This window comes from Girardinichthys multiradiatus, chromosome 2, assembly GCF_021462225.1.
Source record: "Girardinichthys multiradiatus isolate DD_20200921_A chromosome 2, DD_fGirMul_XY1, whole genome shotgun sequence".
Lineage (NCBI taxonomy): Eukaryota > Metazoa > Chordata > Actinopteri > Cyprinodontiformes > Goodeidae > Girardinichthys > Girardinichthys multiradiatus.
In genome coordinates, this window is record NC_061795.1 from 21475539 (window position 1) to 21495524 (window position 19986).

Consider the following 19986-nt stretch of genomic DNA (forward strand, 5'->3'; position numbering starts at 1 on the left):
ACTTGCCGCCATGACGCATGTAAACATTGGCAGTATGTCACTTAAACAAGGAATATTTGGGAATGTCCTCAGCAACTACTGTTACTGTCTTTATCTTTTTATGATCGTTGTGTGTATCCCTAGCTATAATTCTGACAAAGTACTTTAATTAATTTTTACATTGAATTCAAATTCTTTTACATTGTCCTAAATCTACCCTGCCTGTTTTTGCAACCCAGTATTGTCCCCAAAACCACAGCTTTTGTAGCCATCGTTTCAGTGTTCTATAGTAAGTTATGGAGATGTCTAGATTTAAAAGAAACATCTGTTGGTTTTACATTCATTTCTTTTATTTTGACAAATGCTAAGACAGATATATTGTGTATTATTTGCTTAATGTCCATGGCAAAAGTATTAGCTTCCCTTGTTCTGTTTTCACTTTTTTTCACAAGACATGACTTTCCTCCTAAATGGAAGACCAGTTTACTTTAGTTGATAGCCAAGAGGCCATGGTAACGCTGTAGGAGGTGCAGAGATCCACAGTGCTGGTGAGAATATCTATTGAGAGAGCAGCTATTAGTTGTCCGATCAGAGCAAAAAATACCTTTTTGCCCAAATGCCCAAAATTGTGCATCCATACAGTGACTGATGACAAAGGGTCAGGGGAGCTGGTCAGAGCTGATAAGAAGGTGAATAGAACTAAAAACAAGGCATTCCTGGAAGAAAACCTGTTAAAGGCTAGAAACGACTCAGGCCTGGGAAAAAGGCTCACCTTCCAGCAGGAAAATGACCCTAAAGATACAGCATAAGCTACAATGGAATAGTTTTGTTTAAAGTATATTACTGTGACTGGAACATTCTATTGTGTTAGAATGTCCTAAAGGTCCAGACCAAATGCTGATGAAGAGAGTTCACATTCTAAAGTTTCTTTAATTTACATCTATACATCTTTGAATAGATTTTTAGAACTCCTTTAATGACTTTATAATAATAATAGTCCCACATATTTCTCAGATTTATTATCAATATACAAACCATCTAGGCTTCATCATGGCCCTTTCCTGGGTAACAGCCCTCCTGAAGACCTAAGGGCAGTAGAGACCACTGACATTTTTAAAAGCAAACCTAAGACTTTTGATTTTGGTTCAGATTTTCACATACTTTCAGGAAAAACTGTCAAATCTTAAATTTAAGTACATGCCATTTGTAGTTTTATTGAACTTTTAGTATGATTTTAAATTGATATTAAAACATTTTTTGCTACTCATTCTTTTGATATTGCAGTGATTGCTAAACCTTTGTTTCAGTTAATGGAATTACATGTTGTAATGAATACTTCTTTGCATTATTCTTGGTTCTTGGTTTAATCACTGTTATTTCAGGATTTAAGAATTTATACTTTTTCTTTTTGTTTTCCTCTGTTGTTTCCTCCACCTCATCAATGTTAATGTCACCTCTGTTACATTTCTCTATTTTCCCTTCCACATTCCTTCCTTGCTTCTGTCTTGTGTAAACTACTTTGTCTTGAACTGACTGTACGAAAAGTGCCCCATAAATGAAGAGTGATAATTTGATTGATTAACCCACTAAGATGAACAAAATAAGTTATGATTGAACTGGCATGTTCCCATTTGGAACTTTTAGTATCCTAAAAAAAATGAGGCATTCAAAGAAATTTAAAACACAGACACAGAACAGAGTATAAAGCAATGGGCTCATAAAAAAAGGCAATCTCAGCCAAAATAATGTTTTATGTGCCCGGCATGGCAGCAGTGAACAGTCGAATGATTACTACCAATCTCAGTATGTGAAAACTACTCAGCAGTAGTCTCTTTTTGGCATAAACACCACTCTACCGCCCTTATGATCTAAAAAAGTTGGGTAATATTACCAAAATATAACAGTCTGTAACATAAAAACATGTTTTCAGTTACCACATTGAACCTCTTTTCTTAGAAGTAAAAGGGTTTTTTCCCCCAAATGAGACACAAACATAAAACCCTCAGTTGCCCAACCTGCCAAACAGCTCTGATTCCTCTTGTATCACCACATGTACGTTTCTTATTCAAAGAAATTCTTATTCAAAGCCTGCCGCAGTGTGAAGTGTGATTTATTTAAGCAAGCAGAACTTTCCAGTAGATCCCAAAATATGTTTGCAGACCTTCAAATGGGCTTATTTGAGCTCATATAATGAAAACCACATGATTAGTCGATAAAACTAAAAGGTTAGTCCATCATGACCTACCAGGGCTTTGTCCTCAAGGTTAATTGGTCTGTTTAGTAAAACAAAATGGTTTATAGGTAATTAGAGAAAAACAGCCATGCTTTTAAATGAACAATTCAGTGTTAGAACAAGGCAGTAATCATTTCCTAACTTAATGAAAGAACTATTTCCACAGAAAAACTATTGTAGAACAAACAGCTACAGACTGGCCAGCATCAGCATGGATGAATTATTTTAAGATATTCATTATGTTGAGTAAGTTTCACCAAACTTAATGTATCATCTGCATTTATTACTGTAAAATGTTGCCCTCTTTTATTTTTCCTCTCCTTATACAGCCAAATCAGCATGCCCCGAGGAAGGTATTTCCTTGTAATTTCCACATCCAAAAGAAAAGGCCTAGTTAAAGATATTTTCTTTCTTAACATTTATCCACCCAAAATTTGTTTCTAAACTAGGCCATGCAGTGTCAGAGTCACGCCTCATTTAACATGTACTACTCCAGGTTTTAACAATAGAAAAGTGTCACCAGCCGTAAATTAGTTTACATCTAAAGGTTTGGTGATTGGAGCAGAAGGTGCATGGGCTGATTCAAATCTTCTTAGAAGACTCACAGTAAGTGTGCAGTGCTAACGTTTTTTTGGCAAATTTGAAGGTTTTAAACTGTAATTCCAAAACACACAGGAGTGTAACTTGACACATGCATGCAGACTCTTGCAGACTATTACAATATATAGGTTATTATCAGCTGGAGCCACATTGTTTGGATCCCAGCAGGCTTTTCTCTTCCTCTTTGAGGCAGACATCAGACGTGTCTTACTGGAGTTCTTCTGCGCATTAATAATTGAGGTGTAGATTCAGATTAGCTATTCAACAAAAGTTCCCATGTAGCATTTGAAAATCAGACACAGAAGCATGATGTAAAAACTGTCCTACTTGCTCAGCACAACACAAAAAAATACAATGCTACTTTATAGCACATGTGACCATATTTGTTGACAAAAGTAGATCTATGTTGGAAGACTTTGGGTGTGTGACAAAAACGTGATAAGGGAGAAACTGAACAAGATGCTTTGAATGAAAAACAAAGAATATATATCTTTTTACAGCTTTATTAATATTAAAAAACAAGAGTCCAGTTATGTCCCTTATGAAGGATCTGCCTATTCAATGCACAACCAATCATATTCTGTCACTTAGAAACATACATTGCTGAAAATGGTCTTTATGAAACTCCATTTTGTGACACCTTGGCATTCCAGCATCTTCTTTTTAGGCATAGTTCAAACATAAGTAAATAGAAAGTAAGACATGCAATGTGGATTATTTTGTATAGCAAATTGCTCTTTAATAGTATTCAATATTCCCATATTTAATGTAGACCTGCATTCATTTGACAAAGAATCAATGTGATGCAAAGCAAGATGCAGCTACAAATTTAAACAATTTAATGTGAGCACTCATTTAACCCCCAGCTTTTTTCTGATGCATATTACAACTTGCTAAAATTGTACAAAAATGGCCAAAACTCCTACATAAACAGAACCCCTGTCCATTATATCGCTTGCATCCTGAACCATTATAGTCCTGCGTAACCCGAGTCCCATGCTGTCTTCAGCATTAATGCGCTCACAGTTGATGTGCATCTTGGTTATTCAGGTTAATGCGTTTGCCTGTGGGGCATATTTCCATTCTGGCTTTAACTGCATACACATCTTTTTTCCAGACTGCTGTGCCATCATTGTTCACTAACACTGATTTCCTTTGATATAAATGTGGCCACCCTGCTGGATAAACCTAATAACCTTTATAAACATGAATCAAACTGTGGTAGCTATTGTCTGGCAGACACAGTAGGACATACTGCAACATCTTTGTAGATTAACCCTTTTGTAGATTTCTTTTACTGGTTCCTTTTGTGCAAATAAACAAAATGCATTTATAATTAAATATGTCCATATTAATATGCACCTAAAGTTGTCATAATGGAGGTAGAGGAAGAAGCAAAATGCAGAACGTAGCAGGAGTGATTAAAGATTTTAATGATTAAAGGAACTTACAGGGAGACTACGAGACGGAGCATAGGCACACAACCAGACAATGACACGTAGCATATGGCATAGAACAGAGTGGCAAATGGGGGAAAGGCGGCAAAGAGTAAAATCCAGTAAAGAACAATAACAACCAAACAGCATTTATACAGGGAGAGAGTAAAGAGAAAGGCAGGGCAAGCAGGTGAGGGTAATTAGGTAAATTTGAGAAACAGCTGAGACCAATGAAGGCTGAGGAACTGAGGGAGAGAAGATTAATGAGCAGAATGAGAGCAGAGAAACACACCAGGAAGTATATCTAACAGAATAGTAATACAAAAATGTACACAAACACTAAAGTAAACCAGGAGGTAAAACAACAACAAATAAACAGAAAAGCGTTTAACATAAAATGACCAAAATGAATACAGATAAAAACTAAAACATAGGACCAGTGGATCGTGACAGTCTTTCAATTTGGCCCACAAAATACCAAAGAATGATCATGACTGACTCTAGATTGAGATCGTTTTTCTGTCAATAATTTTTAAAGAACTAGGAATGAATATTATAGATTCATGTCTATTTTAAACACATTACCAACACAAAACAGCAGCTGGGATTGGTAGATAAACTGAATGGACATGGGTTTCAAACATCAGGAAAAATCCAGGAGAAACAGATCTACAAGTAACAAGATTTTTCTGGAGAACCTCTGTGACTTTTTACAGTCCGACTTAAAGCTGGGAAAAAATGGCATTTATAGAGAGTTGTAAGACAATACTCTCTACTGACCAAAAGGGACTACAAGGGACTACAAGGTCCATCTTATATTTTAATAACATCTTTGACCTTTGAGAAAAATATTCTCTGGACTGGCGAGACAAAAGTAAAATGTTTTGGAAGCCACGCATCCTGTTACATCTGGTATAAAAGTAGCACATAAATAACAAAAAACTTCATACTGACTTTTAAACACGGTGGTGATAGTCTGATGGTCTGTAGCTGTTGTACTGTTTAACAATTTGAACTAATTGATTAAGCCCAGAATTCTGCTCCCGCTCAGAAAATCTTGAAGGAGGATGTCTGGCCGTCAGTTTGTGACCTTAAGCTCAAGCATGTTTGGGTTATGCAGTAAGACAAAGCAGACCAGCAAGTCCACCTCTGAAGGGGTCAAAAAGCAAAATTAAGCTTTGGTCAAGTGAAACTCTGGACTTAAATCTGATTGAGGTTCTGTAATATGATCTTACAAGGGCTGTTTATGCTTGAAAACTAATTTGCAATTGCTTTCACTTAGGGCCAGGTTGGTTTGGATTGCTTTTTCATTTATTAAATCAAATCGTTATTTGATAACCTTTTTTTTTTCTTACTTAAAAGCAGGTGTTGCATGGGAACCAGTACATAAATCTGAATGTGGAATAAAAAAGAAACAAGGTTCCAGAGTAAAGACAGAATACATCAACCAAAGTGAAATTATTGCTGTGACACTTGAGTGGTGCTTGGTTAAATTTATTAGCAGTGGTGATTGCAGTCTCCGAGCGGCAAAGCTGATGCCACATAATGTTTCAACATGTTGAAGAAATCTGGATGAACCTGACTTAGCTGGAGATCAAATTAACTATACTAAAAAATGCTTAAGCATTATTTACTCAAAGCAGCATACTTTGAAATGGCATTGAGCACTAAGGCAGACACAAAATATTATGGCAGGTGTATCAGATTCATGAAAACAGAAAAAAACAGCAGTATGAGCTTTCTGTTTTGTTTTAGATACCTGCATGTGAGTGTTTCATGGTATGGTTTGATGCTGGAGCTGCGGTCCCTTCGAACAGGTCCAGGCTCAATGGTGGGCAGTCCTGTGGCAGAGGTGGTTGTCGTCCATGTGGAAGAAATCCTCCTTAGAAGGCCAGGGTGGAAACTCCGCCTGAGACGCTGCACACAAATACACACACAGGACAACATTTACAGGTACATTTAACAACGCAAATCCAACGTAAAACCCACAAGTTAACTTTATACATGTAAGCTGGAGCATGGGATGACTGAAAGAACAGCTAAAACCTGACTGGAATGGAATTTGTATTTTGAAAAAAGTTCTAAAAGTGCTCCCAGGACAAGTGTAAGGAAAAATTAACACTGACTATATCATCTAAATGGAGCAGGTGGAGCAAATGGAGCAGGTGATAAGCTAGAAGTAATTTTGCCATTGGAATCATGGTGAAATACGAATCCAAAGTTAAAAAAACATATAATAAAATTCCCCACATCCAAAGAACATAGAAACTGTGGTCAAGAAGGAACAGGGAAATATTTACAGACGGCTGTCGCAGTAAATCTCCCGGAGGTTCATTATTAAATAAAATGTCAGTATTGCATTACACATTGTTTAATTTCATCATATAGACTGTGTCAGTCTGCTCCTCATTCTCTCTGTCTCTTTTTCATGATAGTCTTGCTGTTTCCTCAGATTTAAAGAGGTGTGTGCCCTTGTGAGGCCTTCATCTGTTTTGGCGCTGTGCTGCAGCAGTTTGGCGGAACACCACCAAACATGGCTGGCTCTACACTTACTCTTCTGCAGGGTGGCCTAGTAAATATCACCTCTAAATTCTGAATGAGTCCATTCACAGTATCAGTACTATCCCCAAGGAACAAACCAGACACATCAGGGATACAGTTGGGGAGATGTTTAAAGAAGTGTTTTGAACCGTTGAACATCTCACAGAGCACTGCTCAATCAGTCAGTCAGTTAGTCATTTTCTACCGCTTATTCCATAGTGGGTCGCGGGGAAGTTGGTGCCTATCTCCAGCAGTCTATGGGCGAGAGGCAGGGTACACCCTGGACAGGTCGCCAGTCCATCACAGGGCACTGCTCAATCATTTATCAAAAATTACAAACGTATGTCACAACTGTGAACCTACCAAGATAAGGCTGTCCACCTAAACTGATATTGACAAGGAGCCCATGGTAACTCTGAAGGAGCTACAGTTTCTTAGTGCACTTCACAAATCTGACCTTTATGAAAGGCCACCAAGAAGAAACCTGCTGAAAGGAATCCATTTGTAATCCCTTGTACAGATTGCCACAAGCCCTGTAGGCGCCACTGCATACATGCAGAAGATGCTCAGGTCAGAGGGAACCATAATTTTACTTTTGGGGATTAATACAAAATGTTATGAACAGCAGAAAGTTAACACTGCACATAACCCTAAGGAAAACATCTTCAAGGTGAAACATGGTGATGGTTAGCTTCATGCTATGGGGTTACTTTTGTTCAGCTAGGACAGGAAAGCTATGAGACAAGGAAGAAACATTCTGAGACTGCAAGATTGAGAGTAGGATGGAGGTCCTCCATTTCTAGACTTTATATCCCAAAACATATATTTAAAAAGCTACAACTCAATGGCATAGATCATTGTTTATTCATGTGTTACACTGGCCCAGTCTCAGACCTAAATCTGATTGAGAATCTGTGGCAAGACTTGAAAATTGCTGATCACAGATGGCCGGTAGCAATCGGAACTTCAGCTAGAAGAAAGGGTAAAAAAGTCAGTCTATACATGAGTGAAGTTGGTTGAGACAAATCTCCAAAGAAAATGGGGTTCTACAAAGTGTTGAGTCAGGGGAGCTGTATATACATGAAAGGCTATTTTTTTTTTGCTTTTACTTGTACACGATTTTGAAAACCATTCATTGTTTTCCTTCTCTTTACAATTCTGCGCCACTTTGTTTTTGTCTCTTTAAAATGCATCGACGTTTGTATTTTGCAAAAATAAGAAATTGCGAAAATGTTTAAAGGTTATACATAATTTTGGAAGCCACTGTTCCTTGAAGGAGTGGCAAGATACCCATTACAGAATAATCTACTTTATCCCAATTTTAAAAGGAAATGATGGTTTTATGTTTTTGTAGACATACAGAGCACAGATGCACACACAAATTGCCATCAGGCAAAAGTGCAGCAAAACAACACCATACAATCTGATGCCTGCTGACGGTGGATCTATAAATGGACTCATCTCTGCAACTGTAAAGTAAACAGTAATAAAATTAAAAAAATATCAAGAATTCTCAGGTACATTATTCTTCAGGTTATTTTTGAATTTCTAATCCACTCTTTGCTTTTTTTACTTTTGTTGCTTTTATGTAGCAGATAGAAAGAGAAAAGGAGTTTGAAAGCAAGTGTAAAAGGCATTAACTTGTGTTACAATTGAATGTCAAACAAACCAAAGAAAAAATTAAATTAAATTCTTCGCAAACTCCCTTCCCTCCTCGCGTCATTTTTTCCCCTAGTTTTTATTGCTGGACATTTATGAGAAGAAATGTCTTTCCAGGTGCAGTTTGACTTTGCTTCTTTTACACAATCCGGAAGACATAAAATGACATCTGTCAGAACTGAACGTGCCTGGCGTCAAGTCAAACACCACCCACAACCCAGCCTCAAAGACAGCCAAAGAGGGTATCTTTCGCCAGATAAGGAGTCAGATGCATAATTGCAGTGGGAGTTAAGTTCTGTTGACACATACCCATCCCTCTTCAAAAGCTTCTGAGAAATGCATCCAGCTGCGTGTTGCCTCCCTTGCGCTACTCCCTTCACATACACTCACTAAAACACACTGTCTGGCTCGGCACATCTGTCTTGTTGACACAGCTGTGGCAATGAAAGGGAGAACGCTGCTCCGAGCAGTAGACACACTATTTTTTCTTCACTCAACGGTTTAAGAAATACAGTCTTTTCATTTGATGTTAGAAGCTCAGAGAGCAAGAACCCCATCAGTTGAGAGTTGGACTAAAAGATTAACATGTGTGGGGAGTGTATCATGGTATGTTTGACATTAATGAGGTGGACCACATTGCCATCTTTGGATTATTTCAGCTGTTTGCAAACAAAACAGTTTGGAGTACTCTTGATTAACAGTCTTGACCTTTCCATAGTCAGATAAATTGTGTTTGCTTTCATCATGGCTTCAGGGCACTGCTGTTCTTGCCAGTGAAGTCTAATATGAGGATGATTAATCTTTACAGATTCTCCCACCTTTTGTATGGATGTCTTCTCTCCTTTCTCGGGCCCTTCCTCTGAGTCAGAGCAGGTGTAGGCATCGCTGGGGTTGAGCAGGGGGGCGGGTCGCGGTCTGTGTAATGGCTGGAAGGTTAGCTGGGTGGTTAGGAGGCTGCTGACGGCCCGCAGTGATGCGCAGGTGTGGGACGGCAAAGAAGGGTCAGCCAAAAGGTCTGTGATCAGTCCGTGGGCCTCTCCCATCACTGCAATATCCACCATCACAGTCGTGCCTGAGGACTGCTCATTGACAAGGAGACATAAGTGAGAAACAAACATCAGGATACAACAGGTAATTGAAGCTGGTACCAATTAGAGGCAGGGTCTGATAGTAGCTGCATGAAGCTGCTGCAGGGTGGCAGCATGAAGAGCAGGTGCTTAAACTATGTCACCAGCTCCCCTAAGAGGACATAATATAATTAACTGTGACATGAACACACCTTTGATGTTATTCCTACAAAAGTAAAGCTAAAGTGTGTGTTTGTGGATCAGAGAGTAGAGTGGTAGTCCTTAAATGCCAAGGTCTAAATGGTATGTATCCAAACCAGGAGAGGTAAAACCACAATACCCCTAGTCTGCTTACTGATGTGGGGTTTAAGAAAAAAAAAAACACAACAGCCTGTATGCATTTCTCACAAATGTTGATATGTGTATGTTATCATCAATGTTATAATACTTAAAATATCTGTGTAATATAATTAAACAATAAAAACTGATGTAATAAAACAATGCATTTTTTGTGTGAGGAATAGAGCAGAAAACCCCTACAGTTATTCCCTCTTAAATGGCTGAAATTACACACAGACAATTCACATCATGTGCACATGTTTGGAACATTGTTACTCAGCAGTTTAAAGGAATTTGGCCTATTTAAGACGGATGGCAAAATTGAAAGACCTTATCTGAGGTTTTCATTGTGTAGACGTTCATAAGTCTTGAAAGTGATTTTAGGAACTCTTAAAAGAATACAGCCATTCCCATAACTGGTTGCCCAAGCACTTTGACCTTGAAAACAGACTGCAAGTTTCTAAAAGCAGTCTCCAAATACCTTAAAATTGAATAATGGACATAAAGGAGGATCTTGCTACTGTTGGTATACATTACATGTGCATGCCTGTAACACTTGAAAGAGATTCCACAAGTTGATGTTTCATTGGTGTGCAAAGAGGAACCTTTGCAAACATGAAGCCCAGATTAAAGTTCACCACAGAGAACGTAGACAATGAAACAGGACTTCTAGAATAAGTCCTGATTACTTTTCAATTGTCTAAAATGGAAATATTTGGACATTGGAACCCAGAACATGCGACCATATGAGACAGGGGGCTATTTTGCAGCAGGACCTGACCAGCTCTCCATCAAAGAATAAAACGTGAATTCTACTGTATATCACAGGGTATTTGAGGAAAATCTGAACCCATCTGTATAAATAAGTTGGGCTGAAGCAGAACCTGGTGTTATGATTCTGGCACGTCTGCTCTACCCTGTCTTCCTGGCTGCAATCAGCAAATTAGATGCACCTGGTGGCTGCTGCAGTATAGTGCAATCTGTGGAATGCCAAGCACCTGTGTCTTCCCTGATATATACTGACTTTGACAAGCAGACGGTGCCAGATTTTTGAAAGCCATCGTGTGAGTAGATATCCAGCGTTCCTTCCTGTCTGATCATTGTTCTTGACCTTGCCTTGCCTTTTGGATTTATGCCTCTGCCTGCTCCCTGTCGGACTATTTGGATTTTGGTTGTCGACCTTGTTTCCTGCATCTGGTTTATGCCTCTGCCTGCCCCTTGCCTGACGCCTCTTGTTCTGATCGTTGACCCTGTTTCTGTCTATGTATTATTGAGCCAGCCTAGCCCTCGGATTATTCAGCCTGGAGTCACTTCTTACCTGTGCTGTGGAGATCACCGCCTGCCGCCCATTGAGGTTTCCCCTCTGGGCTTCAAGTTCCACGCAAGACAAAAGCAGGTTAGTGGCTTTTCTGATCCCTGCAAAATCTGGAGAGACTACAAGTCACTAATCCCTCTTTTTGCCTCAGTGATTCCTAGAAGCTGTGAGGAGTGTTACCTGTGTGACGTTTTCCTGTGGCTGAATAAACCTTTTAAACTTTCAGTACTGTGTCTGGCTGAATCTTGGGTCTGCCTTTTTCTAATTCATGGCAGAAAAATCTGGCCAAAAATGGACCCATCGCCAGCACAACAGTGGCGTACCCACGTTGATGAGACTCTTTCCTGGTTGGGTTCCGGCATGGAGGAAATAATTTCCACATTACGTTCTGGCAATATTGTCTCCGAGCCGCCACCGTCACAAAGAAACCACGCCCAAGTAACACGGAAAACAGCAGAGGTAAGGGGGCCACGCCTCTCTCTGCCTGAAATGTTCAGGGGAGACTCAGACCAATGTCGAGCTTTTCTAACTCAGTGTGAAATTCATTTTGAGCTTCAGCCGTCATCCTTTCCCACTGAACGTTCCAAGGTGGCGTTAGTTATATCTCTGCTGGCAGGAAAGGCAAAACAGTAGGGAACTGCTGAGTGGCATAACAGGTCTGCATCTTGTGATCTTTATGAAACTTTTTCCAAGGAACTCATTCGAGTTTTTGACCCGGTCATTCCAAGTCGTGAGGCTGCAAGAGGATTATTGTCCCTCAAACAGGGTGATCAACCTGTCTCGACCTATATAATTGACTTTCATTTGTTGGCTGCAGAGAGCTGTTGGAATGAGGCAGCACAAATGGATGCATTCATGAAAGGATTAAACGAAGACATCAAGGATGAGCTACCGACCTGTGATTATCCTTCTTCCCTGAAACAACTCGAGGATTTGGCTGCTCGCATTGATATTCGGCTGGCAGAGAGAAGGAAGGAAAAGCGCCTTGAGAAGGGTCGCTCATCATTAACTCAGGTTTCTGCACACCGGTATGAGAGAAGGAGTCGGTCACCTCTCACTGAGGAAAATGATAATTGTGAGCCCATGCAATTGGGCAGAACCAAGATTACCCCTGAGGAGAAAGATCGTTGGAGAAGATTCAAGCTCTGTTTTTATTGTGGAGAGAAGGGACATTTAGCACTCAGGTGTCCACTAAAAGGACAGGCTCAGCAGAAGAAGGGAGGTCTCTACTGAGCTGAAGTCAACTATCTGCCTCCTCCTTCTTGTTTCCTGCTCATTTTCAAACCTCTTCTTTGTCTGTCCAGGGGGCCGTGTTTATTGATTCAGGAGCAGATACTGAATTCATGGACAAAACATTTGCAAATAAGAATGACATAAAACTTATTCCGTCAGCTGACACAAGAAACGTGCTAGCTTTGGATGGTCACAGCATGAACAATTCACATCTCAGGATGGAGGAGATTACCTTAATAGTTGGAGGTAATCATCAAGAAAAAGTAACTTTCATCATTAATTCACCTGAACTTCCTGTAGTCCTAGGGGCCTCCTGGTTGCAGAAACACAACTCTCACATCAACTGGAAGAAAAAAGTTCTGGGTTGGTCTGAGTCATGTTCCGCTGACTGTCTTTTGTCTGCTGCTACGGAGGTCAGTGTGGAGAATGAGGTTGAGGAGACCTATCCGGATTTATCCAAGGTACTGCAAGAATACCATGATTTAAAGGAGGTTTTTAATAAAATCAAGGCCACAGCTCTGCCACCCCATAGACCTTATGATTGTGCTATTGATTTGCTTCCTGGCACATCACCACCTAAAGGCAGAACCTATTCATTGTCTGGTCCAGAGCACAGGGCCATGAAGAGTTATGTTTATGAGGCATTCAAGGCAGGGCACATTCAACCCTCTTCCTCTCCTGCAGGTGCTGGTTTCTTTTTTGTTGGGAAGAAGGATGGTTCATTGAGACCATGCATTGATTATAGATGCCTTAATGAGATAACAGTTAAAAATAGATATCCCTTACCACTCATGAACACAGCTTTTGATCAGATCCAGGGAGCCAAGATATTTTCTAAGCTTTATCTAAGGAATGCATATCATCTGGTTCGAATCAGAGAAGGAGATGAGTAGAAAACGGCTTTCAACACGCCTACGGGCCATTATGAATACAAGGTCATGCCATTTGGACTTACTAACGCTCCTGCAGTTTTTCAGTCATTGGTCAATGACGTTCTAAGAGACATGGTGGGTCAATTCGTATTTGTTTATCTTGATGACATACTGATTTATTCTCAAGATCTGGAAACCCACAGGAAACATGTCAGAGCTGTTCTCCTGCGTCTTCTCCAAAACCAGTTGTTCGTCAAGGCAGAGAAATGTGAGTTCCACATAACTACCACTTCCTTTTTGGGCTTCATCATTTCCCCAGATCAAGTGCTTGTCGACCTCTCCAAGATTAAGGCCGTATTAGAATGGCCTGTTCCAACTGATCGTAAGCAGCTTCAAAGATTTCTGGGATTCACAAACTTCTATAGGAGGTTTATTAGAAATTACAGCCTGGTTGCTACTCCCCTAAACGCTCTTAACTCTTCCAAGGTGAAATTTGTGTGGAATAAGGATGCAGAGAAGGCCTTCAATAGGTTAAAGGAACTCTTCACGTCAAATCCAGTGTTACGGTCTCCTGACCCAGAGAGACAGTTTATCGTGGAGGTGGATGCCTCAAGCACTGGGGTCGGAGGTGAGGATGATCGTCTTCACCCATGTACCTTCTTTTCAAGGACTCTGTCAGGCTGAGCGGAATTACGACGTGGGAGACAGAGAGTTATTGGCTATCAAGTTGGCGTTGACAGAGTGGAGACATTGGCTGGAGGGGACTAAGGAGCCATTTATGGTGTGGACTGACCATAAGAACTTGGAGTACCTGAAATTAGCAAAACGGCTAAACCCCAGACAGGCTAGGTGGGCTCTGTTTTTCGGTCGATTTAATTTCTCCCTGTCTTACAGGCCAGGCAGTAAAAATGGCAAATCTTACACCCTATCCTGAATTCAAGAGCCTGAAGAATCTCAGTCTGCAGGTGAAGAGGAGTTTATCCTTCCTGAAACCGTCAGGTTGTCTGTGTCCCGAGTGGAGGTGGAAAGGGAGGTCCAGGAAGCCATTAGAGATCTGCCTATCCCATCATCATGTCCACCTGACCGCTGTTTTGTCCCTGAACGCCTTGTGCCTAAGGTACTGGAGTCTTGTCATTGCTCTCGTTTAGTTTGTCATCCAGGAATCAGCAGAACCATTCAGACAGTTCGAACTCAGTTTTGGTGGCTATCGCTGGTCACGGATGTCAAAAACGTTGTTGCTGAATGCACTCAATGTTGTCAAGCCAAGCCTTCTCGTCGCCCCCCTGTGGGGTTGTTGTACTCTTTGCCCATTCTCCCTCGCCCATGGTCACATATTGCGATGGATTTTGTGACAGGTCTACCGGTTTCTAATGGTCACTCTGTACTACTAACCATAATTGACAGATTTTGTAAGATGGTTCATCTGGTGCCCTTGGAGAAGCTCCCATCTGCAAAGGAGATGGGTGAGATATTGACCCGAGAAGTTTTCAGGCTCCATGGAATCCATAATGACATTGTTTCCGATAGAGGTCCCTAATTTGTGTCACGTTTCTGGAAGGAGTTTTGTTCGTTGTTGGGAATTTTTGTTAGTCTTTCTTCAGGGTTTCATTCTCAGGGTGATGGCCAAACCGAGAGAGCCAACCAAGAAGCTGAAACCAAACTTCGTATATTATGTGAGTCTGACCCGACCAAGTGGTCACAAAATTTGCCCTGGGTTGAATATGCCATGAGCTCTGTGCAATCAAGTGCCACTGGTTTGTCTCCTTTTCATGTTGTGTTTGGTTTCCAGCCACCCATGTTTTCAGTTCAGGAGAGAGAAGCTAATGTTCCTTCCGCCCAAGCGGCTGCCCTAAGGTGCCAAAGAATATGGACAAAGGCCAGGAGGTCGATGATCAGAATGTCACTGGTTCAGTTAAGAATGGCCAACCGGAGACGGATCCCTGCCCCTAAGTACCAGGTGGGGCAGAAAGTTTGGCTCTCTGCCAAGGACCTCTCATTAAGGGTAGAATCCCGGAAATTGGCACCCCGATTTGTTGGACCTTTCCCAATCTCCAAGATCATCAACCCTGTCGCTGTATGACTGAGATTACCCAACTCCATGAGGATTCACCCCACGTTCCACGTTTCTCAGGTCAAGCCCTTCGTGGAGCCCCGACTTGGCTATTTTGCAGCAGGACCTGACCAGCTCTCCATCAAAGAATAAAACATGAATTCTACTGTATATCACAGGGTATTTGAGGAAAATCTGAACCCATCTGTATAAATAAGTTGGGCTGAAGCAGAACCTGGTGTTATGATTCTGGCATGTCTGCTCTACCCTGTCTTCCTGGCTGCAATCAGCAAATTAGATGCACCTGGTGGCTGCTGCAGTATAGTGCAATCTGTGGAATGCCAAGCACCTGTGTCTTCCCTGATATATACTGACTCTGACAAGCAGACGGTGCCAGATTTTTGAAAGCCATCGTGTGAGTAGATATCCAGCGTTCCTTCCTGTCTGATCATTGTTCTTGACCTTGCCTTGCCTTTTGGATTTATGCCTCTGCCTGCTCCCTGTCGGACTATTTGGATTTTGGTTGTCGACCTTGTTTCCTGCATCTGGTTTATGTCTCTGCCTGCCCCTTGCCTGAATCCTCCTGTTCCGATCGTTGACCCTGTTTCTGTCCATGGATTATTGAGCCAGCCTAAACCTCGGATTATTCAGCCTGTGCTGTGGAGATTACCGCCTGCCGCCCACTGAGGTTTCCTCTCTGGGCTTCAAGTTCCACGCAAGACAAAAGCAGGTTAGTGGCTTTTCTGATCCCTGCAAAATCTGGAGAGACTACAAGTCACTAATCCCTCTTTCTGCCTCAGTGATTCCTGAAAGCTGTGAGGAGTGTTACCTGTGTGAGGTTTTCCTGTGGCTGAATAAACCTTTTAAACTTTCAGCACTGTGTCTGGCTGAATCTTGGGTCCGCCTTTTTCTGATTCATAGCACCTGGCCCTGCAACATGAAAAAAAGTCCAGTCTCAGAGCTATTTTAGCTCATTTAGATGCTGTGAGGTGACTTGAAACGAGTTTTACATGCAGGGAACCCCTCAAATGTTTTACAGCAGAAAGTGAGGAGTGGTACAAACCTTCCTCATGTTGAAGGCACAGACTGCTAGTTGGCTGCAAGAATCCTCCCATTAAAGATATACCAGCCAAAGGGGGTAACGCTAGCCATTTGATTAGTCTGAGACCAGCAAGCTATTTCGGTTGTGTGAGCTACCATGTAAAAGAACAGAATGTCTCTCTAAGTTCATCCAAGTTTTGAATAATAAATGCCTGTAATACAAAATTTTACCAATGACTATTATTTTTTTCCACTTTTCTCAATAAAAAAAGGCAGCTATTACAATTTCCTTCAAAATAAAAGCATGATATTAACTGCAGCCAAACGGACACAGAATAACTGTTGTTAGCAGATTTCTGCCATTTCATTATTGTATTTCCAGCTCACAAACACATGAGCATGAGTCCGAAACAGAAAAACACAATACGGCACACAAAAATTAGACAAATAAACCAACGAAATTACAATTTAAAACTGAAACAACCCAATTATAGAGAACACAATCAGATGTCAATATTCCTATGGAGTGTTGGGACCATACAGCCATGGATTTCGACACCAAAACTCCGGTACATACTTTTCTGGAACTTCAAAATAAAGTGCATTAACCTTCTTCCGGCAAAGCCAGAAAGGGGATAACTGCGGACTTCCTGCGGCGCCATTACCCACATAAAAGCCCCCACCTTTCCACAAATCTTTCTCTTCCACGCGGCCTTCCAGAGGGACCGGATAGGAGGGAACAAAGCGCGCTGATGTCTTTTGCTGGCAAAAAGACATAAATTCAACTGGATCAAAAACCATACGATCATCGATCATATGCAAAGTTAAGTAGAATGAAATACTGTCTGTGTATCCGGTATTTTCATTCATGAACGGGGAAATTAAGGTGTAAGAGTTGCTTACATTTTCTCTTCGAGGCCCCACAGAAGCAAAGCTGTGTCGAAGTGATCCCCGGTGGAGAAGCTGTTTCTACACCTGAGTCTGGAGGAAGTGACTACGGCTTGCACCACCGTGTTACGGAAACGAACAGCCGCCCAGCCCTCCAGAGCTAACACTATCGTTCACAGAGCGAACGCAGAGGTTAGCTGAAAGCCAACCGCTTGTTGACTGTGGACGTTTATCCAAACTTCATCGCCCTTGGACAACGTTTGCTCACCATGGTCAGCGGTTAGGTTTGGGCAGATTAACAGATAGGTTTAGGATGAAATGATCTAAACGTTTTCATGCCATGAAGTTTTGTTTTGTGGAACCTGGCTACCTTTAGCGCTAGTAGGCTAGCTACGGCACGCGCCGTTTCTGTTTCTTTGTATGTTTTAAAGCTAAGATAAACCTTATTTAAAGGGTGGTTATAACCAGAACATTGCTCATAACGCGCCGTCCGCGCTTATGCATTCTAACCCTTTTATTAACCTGGTATGTTAAAGGTATGTGTTGATTCTGGTGCTAAGCTATCCGCTTCTTGCTAGCTTAACTGCTAACGGTAAGAACACGTGGGTGCTAGCATTAAGGCTAGTCAACAGAAAGGTTGTTGGTTTTCAAGCTAGTGGATAATAGTCCCTGAACATCATTTACTAGAGTTGATAACTAAGTAAACACCATTTAGCCCCATTTCTCCTGAAAGATTTGGCTCTTTTCCAAAATACTCAATACTCTTCAAATATTATTTCAATAAATAAAGGCAGTTAATTAGACACCGTCATCCAGGAGGTTGGTTTTATTCGGCAGATCATTATTTAAAACATTATTTTATTAAAATAATATTTGACCTGATCTTGCATTGTGAAGGGTTGTCTAAACATTGCTGATTATTTTCTAAGTTAGTTCCAAAACTAACTTAACTTCACTTCCAGATTCTTCAAGATAATCCTTGGTTCTCAAACATAAACATTGCATGGTAATGTTGTATCACTCTTTTTGGTCATGATTTCCAATCATCTTTAATCAACTTGTTTATATTGTACATAGCCCATTAGTCTTGATTATTCTTTAATTCTGCTTGGTAGTTTAGTTGGATTGTTTTAGCATAGTAAAGAGTTTGTTGATTGAAATATGTTTGACTTTGAGTTGACTTATTTTTGTTAATAAATTCTTGTATTTTAAGAAATTGTGTGAATTCATTCCATATGTGTGCAGAGTTTATGCTGTTCAATAATGCCAGAGCTCGTCTCACACCTTTCTATTCTGTCCTAATACCATCGCCTTAATGGGGCTGGTATTCACAGGACAATCCTTAACAGACCGAAATATTATTTGATAAAATATTAATATTAAAATATTAATATTAAATATTAAATAATATTCTCAGATTCATATTTACAACAGGAGACTATGAAGCTTTGTAAAATGTTTAATAGCTTCTGCCTCGCACTAGGCAACATATTCTACATACAAACATTCTGACATCTCCTTAGACATAAAGACGTTATTTTATACCTTATATGGCACTTTGTTGCTCACAAAAGCAACAAAAAAGGAGGAGCAGAGTGGTAACTAACAGTAAATATTGGTGTCATGCTGGTAGCCTGTTAAATATCTTTACAACATCAGTCTCAAACATATTTAGCACAGCTGAGAATTACTGCTGAGCAGATACTTAATGAATGGACTCATTAACAACCTCTCCGCTTTGACCTGACCTCAATGAGAACCAAAAACCATCAGCTGCTTCTCTCCACCGGTACAGCCCAGTGTGAGCTACATTTATTTTAGCAGGTTGAAGGAAAAATCCACAACTAATTTGTGTCGAGTAACCACAAGTATGAGGAAGTCAGTCTTGGCCTCTGGCTAATTTATCCAAGACCACATATTCCCCATTCCTTTTAAAGAATACTATCAGATTTTTCTCTCCATATGTCCTATTGGTTCTTGCAAAAGCCATTGGACACCTAGAGTTATTCTATTTACACTGGCGAAGAAACAAGCGGCTAACCTGAACGTCAGTTTGAACAACATCCATTTGTCTTCATTTGTGGGATCGGAAAAGGTTTACGATTTTCCCAGAATACTATCACATGAGTAGGTTTTACAATTGGTGAAAAAAAAACATTCTAGTGGTCAGCAATAAAAACCCTGTCTTCACTGCATGTGTGATTTATATTGAAATCAAAAGCAGTACTGGTATCTGAATTTAAGAAAGATTCCCATCATAGATAGATTAAACATTTTTTGAATGGCTAATTATTGTATATAGCTATTTATTCATCCCATACACACATCTTCTTATTCTCACCCTCCTTCGTTGTCCCTGTCTTCTGCATTACTGCATGATTTCAGGAAGATGCAACCACCTTGTTTCTGAGATAAATCTAACTTTTAAAAATAATGTGGTTGACAAAAATGAATTTAAGACATTATTCCTTTCTGTGTAATGGTAGTCGAGTGTATAAAATAAAAATAAAACTTAAGCAAGTAAATTAATTTACAACCATTTTCAATGAATAAGAATATTATTGAAAGTATTGCAAAGCATTTATTTCAGTAGCTCAGTTCACTAAACACATCATATAGATTGATTACACACGTGAGAAGGCTTAGCGATCTTCCTATTCTTTTTATGGCTGGACAAACAACTGCAGGAACATCTTTACAGTCATAATGAATCACAGTTACAGTTAAGTCCCA

The 19986-nt window shown here is 40.4% G+C and overlaps 1 protein-coding gene across 1 annotated transcript in view; it reads right to left on the reverse strand.

Annotated features, from left to right (window-relative positions):
- Window positions 1-19986, reverse strand: part of LOC124881206 (cGMP-inhibited 3',5'-cyclic phosphodiesterase A-like) — a 147151-nt gene that overhangs the window by 30770 nt on the left and 96395 nt on the right. The window contains exons 3-4 of the mRNA XM_047386733.1: window positions 9267-9527; window positions 6008-6165 (exon numbers count right to left, since the gene is read on the reverse strand). Of these exons, the coding sequence (XP_047242689.1) occupies window positions 6008-6165; window positions 9267-9527 (419 nt within the window). The remainder of the gene's footprint in view (window positions 1-6007; window positions 6166-9266; window positions 9528-19986) is intronic.